General features: G+C 48.2%; 1 protein-coding gene across 1 annotated transcript; it reads left to right on the plus strand.

Moving 5' to 3' along the window:
• The first annotated feature begins 396 nt into the window (after window positions 1–396).
• On the plus strand, window positions 397–6,974 carry Eral1 (Era like 12S mitochondrial rRNA chaperone 1). Its single transcript, XM_021176815.3, has 10 exons — window positions 397–693; window positions 2,372–2,499; window positions 2,865–2,942; window positions 3,524–3,570; window positions 3,754–3,815; window positions 3,971–4,083; window positions 4,166–4,414; window positions 5,546–5,695; window positions 5,812–5,892; window positions 5,998–6,974. Exons 1-10 carry the CDS (start codon window positions 411–413, stop codon window positions 6,118–6,120), a joined length of 1,314 nt encoding a protein of 437 aa, XP_021032474.1. The 5' UTR covers window positions 397–410; the 3' UTR covers window positions 6,121–6,974.
• The last annotated feature ends 1,113 nt before the right edge of the window (window positions 6,975–8,087 follow it).

Here is an 8,087-nt window from a genome sequence, read left to right on the forward strand (position 1 = left end):
GAAAAAATCTAGCGAAATGCAGCTTAGAGCCTTTCCCATGCCCTCGCCCACTCCTAGCAATAAGAGAGTTTCTCCTCTTGAGGCGCTAAGAGGAGCTTCTGCGGTTTGGTGTCCCGAGGAATGTCATTAGGAAGACATGGTTAAAAAGATCTTTACACAACTTTGGCAGGAGGAGAAATGATGTGTTTGGGAGTCCAAGACGACCGTTATACGCAGGCAGGAAACACAGCATAATTTTGCCTTTCCTTCGCCTTTGGATACCGTCTTTCCCTACACCTCCTAGGGTAGCCCTTGTTGTAGAATGGAGATTCTGTTTGGGCCGGTCTAGCTTTCTTCCACTCGTTGGTCTGTGGGCTTCTCGGTCCAATCGCGTCGCGCTTCTGATCCGTACCAGGGTGCATTGCGGCAAAATGGCTGCCCCCAGGTGGTACTGCGCTGGGCTTGTTCGGGCCTTGTTGGGGGTCCGGCAGGTGGGTTCGCATGCAGGGAGGGAATGGCTTGCTCCGCCCGGCTGTCTTCTAGGTAGCCAGGCGAGGTGCGTGTCCTGTGTCGTGGGCGGCACTTTCTCTGGTCCCCTCCTGGCCTCGGCCTCTAGTCGTTATGGTCAGGACTCCGCCTTGGACCGTATCCTTGGATTTCCTCAGCCTGACAGTTCGTTGGTTCCGAGCGTCCCCGCTGTGTCGGTGCACAGAGGTAAAGGGTCCAGCTATGTTAGTTACAGGTGTTTTGTTCTATGACATGTTTTGATGTGTAGCCCAAACCTGCTTGGAACTCGGATCTTCCCGTTGCACCCTCTTAAGTGTTGGGATTACAGGTGTTGGCCATGACCGGCCTCTGATGGTTTTAGCAGTGGAAATCATGTATCGTAAGTAAAATCCCTCTGCCTCTGGGAATAGCAGTTTAACTTCTCATTTAATAAAAAAAATAAACCTGAGCCCAGTGGAGAAGGCTGTCAAAGAGTTTGAAAGCGACGGTCTGTGAAACAGCAGACAAAGGCTCTTGTTGCTTGACAACCTGAGTTTAGTTCTTGGGACTCATATGGTGGAAACTGAGACCCAGAAAGTTTTGCCCTAACTTCCATAAGCTCCCGCTGACACACAAATAAATAAATATAGCAACATAAAGAGCTTTAGGACTGTGAAGAACCTAGACCCTCTGTTCATTACAGTCATTAGTCAAGGCAAAGTTGTCTCCCTCAGTCCTCAATGCCCAGCCTGTGTTGTTTTTTTTCTCTCCCATACAGTTGTCATTTTGAAAAAGAAGTTATTCATAGATAGTTAATGTGATTCCACATTACATATGAAAAAAAAAAAAAAACCAAGAGACTTAGAGAGGTTAGGTAACCTAATGAAATCAAGTAAGCTCAAATGCCAAACTAGTCTCAAAGTTAAGAATGGGTGGCTTCGCCGGGCGTGGTGGCACACGCCTTTAATCCCAGCACTTGAGAGGCAGAGGCAGGCGGATCTCTGAGTTCGAGGCCAGCCTGGTCTACAGAGTGAGTTCCAGGACAGCCAGGGCTACACAGAGAAACCCTGTCTCGAAAAACCAAAAAAAAAAAAAAAAAAAAAAGAATGGGTGGCTTCTGTCAAGCCATTACCAGGTCCTCAAGTCCTCATCAAGCAGTATAGATCCAATACGTGGATCTTGAGCTCTATCTACTTGGTTTGATCCTAAATTAAGTTTGGCCTATGGTGCATGCCTGTAGTCCCTACACTGAGGAGGTAGAGGCAGGAGGATCTGGAGAATAATTTCAGCTCTGACTGTGGTACCCTAGGCTGCTATGAAGGTACTGCAAAATGTTTCAGTCTCTCCTTATGATACTGCATTGCAGGTAACAATGCCTAGTCTCCTACCAGACTGTAGTCCATGCTACTTGAGAAAGTGCTATTTTCTTTCAGGGTGACATTGAGACAGAGTTTCACTCTAGACCAGGATAACCTGGAGCTCACTATCCCCAGCCTCCTGCCTATGAGGATTTCAAGTTCGAGCCACCACATCCATTTTATAAAGTGCCGTTTCTCTGGTATCATTTAGTGTGGTGGTTTTGTTTTTTGAGGCAGGGTCTAGTTATGTAGCCCAGGTTGGCCTTGGTCTCAAAGTCAATCCACTCTTTTTTAAACCTCTTTTTTTTTGTTTAAAGATTTATTTACTTATTATATAAGTACACTATAGCTGTTTTCAGACACATCAGAAGAGGGCATCAGACTTAGAGAGGTAACCTAATGAGATCAAGTAAGCTCAAATACCAAACTAGTCTCAAAGTTAAAAGTGGGTGGCTTCTGCCTGGGGTGCTCATCTTTTATGTTGACTGCCTCCTTGGTTATCAGAGATGAGTATCCAACCTATCACTCCTGTTCCCATCCTAACACAGATGAGCAGAATCTACTCTTGGGGCATACTCCTGACATGCCTGAGAATTCACGGGTCCTCCGCGTGGTCCTCCTGGGAGCCCCAAATGCAGGGAAGTCAACACTTTCCAATCAGCTGCTGGGCCGTAAAGTATGCCACAGATATCTCAACCTCTACACCTCCCTTTTTACACGTTATTTTCTGTATATGGGTGTTTTGCCTGCAAGTATGTGTACTGCTTGTGTGCTTGGTACCCAGAGAAGCCAGAAAAAGGTGCTGGATCCTCTGAAACTGGAGTGACAATCAGTTGTGAGCCACCACTTAGGAACTGGGAGTTGAACCTAGGTCCACTGGAAGAGAAAGTAGTTCTGTTATCCACTGAACTATCTCTCTAGCCCTCTATACCCATCTTTTTTTTTTTTTTTTCTTTTTTTTCCCATTCACTTCTTGCTTTTCTTTTATGGATGGCCTGGGAGAGATCTGGGGTCTCATTGGAACCTCTCTCTTTCTGGAAGGTGTTTCCTGTTTCAAAGAAGGTGCACACTACTCGATGTCAAGCTCTGGGGGTCATCACAGAGAAGGAGACCCAAGTGGTAGGTACTTGGCAGAAGTTCTGCAATCAAGATAGTGAAACCAAACAATTAGCCTTTAAAAAAATTTACCTGGCAGTGGTGGTGGCTCACGCTTTCAATCCCGGTTCTTAGGAGGCAGATCTCGGTGAGTTCAAGGCCAGCCTGGTCTACAATCAAAACGAACCAAAAACCTGCCTCTGCCTCCTGAGTGCTGGGATTAAAGGCGTGTGCCACCACACCCGGCTTTCTTTTTTCTTTTTTTTAAAGATTTATTTATTTATTATATGTAAGTACATTGTAGCTGTCTTCAGACACACCAGAAAAGGGTGTCAGATCTTGTTACGGATGGTTGTGAGCCACCATGTGGTTGCTGGGATTTGAACTCATGACCTTCGGAAGAGCAGTCGGTGCTCTTATCCACTGATCTATCTCACCAGCCTGACTCTGCAAATTCTTGTTAGAATCCTTGAATCCTTACCTAATATGAATAAAGCCCTGGACTGAATCCTAGGACCTAAAGTGTGTGTGGCCCTTTTCTCCACTAGTCCATTAAAAACGTTTTCTTTTTTGGGGGGGCGGTGTGGGTATCTTTCTGATTCTAGATTCTGCTTGACACACCTGGCATCATCAGTCCTGTTAAACAGAAGAGGTATTAGCTATGGGGACACATGCTTGTGTGTGTGTTGGGGGAGGGGTGACTTAAAAAAAAAAAGAAGAGAAAAGGGGGAGGGGATATTTGTTCATAGAAGCTGGAAGTTTTCCCTTTTATCTACCATTCCTCATAAGAACTGACCAGTCATAAGCCTTCCTGACTGATACATTTGTTCTTTAGGCACCATCTGGAGCGCTCTTTGCTGGAAGATCCATGGACGAGCATGGAATCTGCTGATCTTGGTTAGACTCAAACTAAAGATCTGAAGCCCTATTAACGGGGCCTTTCATTCCTGGGAGTTTGGGAGCCGAGGTCTGGCCGGGGCCCGTAGCCAGGAACTTGTCGTGGGTCAGGAGGAAGGTTACAGGTATCCTTTTGCCTGTCTGCCACCTTCTAGTTGTAGTTCTTGTGGATGTGTCAGACAAGTGGACCAGGAGTCGGCTCAGTCCCCAGGTGCTGCAGTGCTTGACCAAGTTCTCTCAGGTCCCTAGCATCCTCATCTTAAACAAGGTAAGGACTGCCCATGTGAGAGAGTTTTCCTTCCAGCGTCCCATGGCTCTCACCATGCACTTTGTTCATCCCGCATGTCCAGGTAGATTGCCTGAAGCAGAAGTCAGTTCTCCTGGAGCTGACAGCAACCCTCACTGAAGGTGTTGTCAATGGCAAGAAGCTTAATGTCAAGCAGGCCTTGCGCTCACGCCCCGGCACCCACTGCCCTGGCCCTGAAACTGAGGGCCCAAATGCACACTCAGTGAGGAACCCTCAGAGAATTGGCTGGCCCTACTTCCAGGAGATCTTCATGTTATCAGCACTAAACAACAAGGATGTGAACACATTGAAGGTCAGTTAGCCTTGCCCATAATCCACCACTTCTACCATGTTATGATAGGCCTCATCCAGACCAGCCTGACTATCCACCAAGATCCTATCTTTTAAAAGACAAAACAAAACTCTGGCTCTGGTCATTATGTTTGTTTGTTTGTTTTTTTTTTTTTGGTTTTTCGAGACAGGGTTTCTCTGTGTAGCCCGGCTGTCCTGGAACTCACTCTGTAGATCAGGCTGGCCTCGAACTCAGAGATCCGCCTGCCTCTGCCTCCCGAGTGCTGGGATTAAAGGCGTGCGCCACCACGCCCGGCATTCATTTATGCTTGTAATCCCAGCACTTGAAAGGCCAAGGCAAGAGAATCAGGATTTCAAGGTCATTTTTAACCACATAGTGAATTCAAGAATAGCTTCAGTTACAATGAGACCCTGTCTCAGGAAACAGAAAATAGCCAGGTGTGGTGGCACACAGCTGTTATCCCAGCACTCAGGAGGCAGAGGTAGAAGGATTACTCAGTTTGAGGTCAACCTGGTTTCCATTGTGAGTTCTAGGCCAGCCAGGCAACATAGAGACCAGAAGCAAATTAGGAATGTATCTCAATTGGTAGAATGCTTGTCTCGTGTGCTGGATTCAATATCTAGCCCCACATAAGCTGGACACGTGGGTGCACACCTGCTGTTGTAGCACTTAGGAGATAGAGACAGGAAGATTGGAAGCTCATTCCCAGCCTGGACAAATGAGGATGGACAAGGCCAGCTTGATCTGCCTGAGATGCTCTCTTTTTTTTTTTTTAAAGATTTATTTATTATATGTAAGTACACTGTAGCTGTCTTCAGACACTCCAGAAGAGGAAGTCATATCTCGTTAAGGATGGTTGTGAGCCACCATGTGGTTGCTGGGATTTGAACTCTGGACCTTTGGAAGAGTAGTCGGGTACTCTTACCCACTGAGCCACTGAGATGCTCTCTTAAAGGTGTTTCAGTCAGTTGTGGCAGCTCGCCCCTGTAGTCCCAGGGCTTGTTGGCTAACGCAGGGTCAAGAGTTCGCCAGCCTTAGCTACTATGTAGTAATGTTAAGGTCAGCCCTGTCATGGCCATTTCCTCCTAGAAGCATGGGGGTTAAGAACCTCCTCTCCCTTTGTTCCCACAGCAATACCTTCTGACACAGGCCCAGCCAGGACCCTGGGAGTTCCACAGTGGTGTGCTCACCAGCCAGACACCCGAAGAGATCTGTGCCAATAAGATCAGAGAGAAGCTCTTAGAGTACCTGCCTGAGGAGGTGCCCTACGGTGTGCAGCAGGTGTGGGCAGAGGAAAAGGACCCAGGGCCTGTATACCAGGCTCACCCCTGGAACAGTTGGGTACTAAGAGATACAGAGATGAGCCTGCCTGACATTCATGATGTCTCCTTATACAGAAGACAGTGATATGGGAGGAAGGACCAAGTGGGGAGCTACTGATCCAACAGAACCTTCTGGTGCCCAAAGAATCTCATGTGGTAAGTGAGGGATGCTTAAAGAAGGGTAGCAGTATTACCCATGGCCTCTTCCCCATCTGTGAGACCGAGAGCAGAACCATGTGCCTCTCTTTTCACTGCTTGCAGAGGATCCTGATTGGTCAGAAGGGCCTCTTGATCTCCCAGATTGCACAGGAGGTGGGCCGGGACCTCATGGACATCTTCCACTGTGACGTTCTCATCCGCCTCTCTGTGAAACTCCTCAAATGACCATCCTCTGTTGCTCTCCCAGTGGATCCCTGCTCAAGCTGCTGGCAGTCACTGACTAGAACTATCCCTGTCAGAGGGGTCTGCAGGACTGGGAAGGGCCATGGACACTGACTGGTTTCCATTGTGAGGGACCCATGGCTCCAGCTGCATATGTAACAGAAGATGGCCTAGTCGGTTGGTCATCAATGGGAGGAAAGGCCCTTGGTCCTGTGAAGGTCCTGTGCCAGCCAGTCTGGCATTGCCGAGTCTGCACAGCGCTTGCCCAACCATGTTTCCAGTGGAGGAGAGAAGCTGCCTTAGCTTGGTTCTCAGGGAGTTCCTCTGCCTAGGGTCTCAGTCAGTTATATAGGATACGTGCTGAACTGCATCCTAGAACCCATGGCTCTAAGTCATATCCCACCCCGCTAGCATTGGAACCAAACTCTTGCCCTGAGTTTCCAATTGTTGGTAGGAACACAATTTTTCTCTTCTCCCCCAAGTTCCTCACCTTGAAGTTGTATAAGGACCCGTGTTTCCTTTTTTTGGTTTTATAAGACAGGGTTTGTTGTTGTTGTTGTTGTTGTTGTAGCAGCCCTGGCTGTCCTCTTTCTCTGTAGACCAGGTTGGCCTTGAACTCATAGAGATCCATCCACCTGTCTGCCTCCTGAGTTCTGGGATTAAAACTGTGTGCCAACACTGCCTGACTTTTTTTATTTTTTTATTATTTTATTTTATTTTTTTGAAACTGGGTTCTCACCCTACAACTCTGGTTGGCTATCCCTTCATAGATCAGGCTAGCTTTAAACTCACAGAGGTCCTCCCATCCCATCCAACCATCCAGCCTTGGATGGTAATAAAGTTAAATGACAAGTGTTCTTATTCTTATTTTTTATTTCTTTGGCACAGTGAAGAGAAAAATATACCCATTCCCCCAACCCCATTCTCTTGTCAGCCTGGGTGTCCTTTTCTTCCAGCAGTCTGCTCCAGGGTCACGAGGTCTTCTTGGCACAGTTTGTGGGAGCAGCAAGAGAACCGTTACCATTACTAAACTCAGTAATGGTAACGGTTTCCTCGCCATTCCCAAGTGCCACGGCTGTCAGCAGGCTTGATAGGCCGAGCTCTGGAGGTGGGGTACCCAGACTAGTACATCATCTATACTGTAGTGTCTCATCACAAACTTACAGTATATGATGATATCCCAGCCAAGGTCCTGGAGGAGGAGGTGAGCAGCAGGCCTGGCGTGAGCCAGGGGCTTGGCTCAGGGTCAGTCATGGACACCTAAGTCCCTACCTCTGCTTCTCCACTCCCTCCCAGAGCAGCAGCTCCCTGATTCTGTGGTCCAGGATAACCCAGGCGGCTTAGAGAAGGAAGCTAAGGTCTATTCAGGTCTCTTACGGATCCAGAGTTACAGGCAGAAAGAAGTCGTGAGGCAGGAGCTTCCCTCTGGCCTGACCTATAAGCAGGCTGACAGCCACTCCAAGGACTGCTTACCTGGAGCTGGAGTGGAGCTGGAGCTGCGTCCAGGGAAGCCTCTGCACAGGGAGAGCCTGCCTTGTCTCTTCTCACCCAAGCAGCTTGGCTTTTAACCCTGTGGCCCCTCCCCTGGGTGGGGCACGTTTTCCCGGGTTCTAGAGGTCCCTGCTTCTTAACTCTTTGCCTGCTGGCTCCCTTTTTCTTTGTCTTCTGCTTAGTTTCCTGTCCTGGGAATGAAACTGAAGGCCCAAGATGCTAGTCAAGCACCCCAACACTGACACTACACCGCCACCCTGCCTTCTAAGTGGGTGACCATTCACCCCCAACCCCACAAAGCAGGTTACCTACCTACCCCACTGGGCTAGGAAAGAGACCCTTACCACTTCCTTCAGGGCTTAGTTGTTGGGGCCTCGCTGAAAGGTCCCAGTTTGTTGTGGGTGATGATGGGAATGTTAGTTGAATCTGAATAGGACCTGGAGGTCCTGGCAACTGGACCTAGATAGAATCTATCTGGG

The sequence above is a fragment of the Mus caroli genome, unplaced genomic scaffold (genome assembly GCF_978045245.1).
Source record: "Mus caroli unplaced genomic scaffold, Mus_caroli_1 scaffold_13, whole genome shotgun sequence".
NCBI lineage: Eukaryota > Metazoa > Chordata > Mammalia > Rodentia > Muridae > Mus > Mus caroli.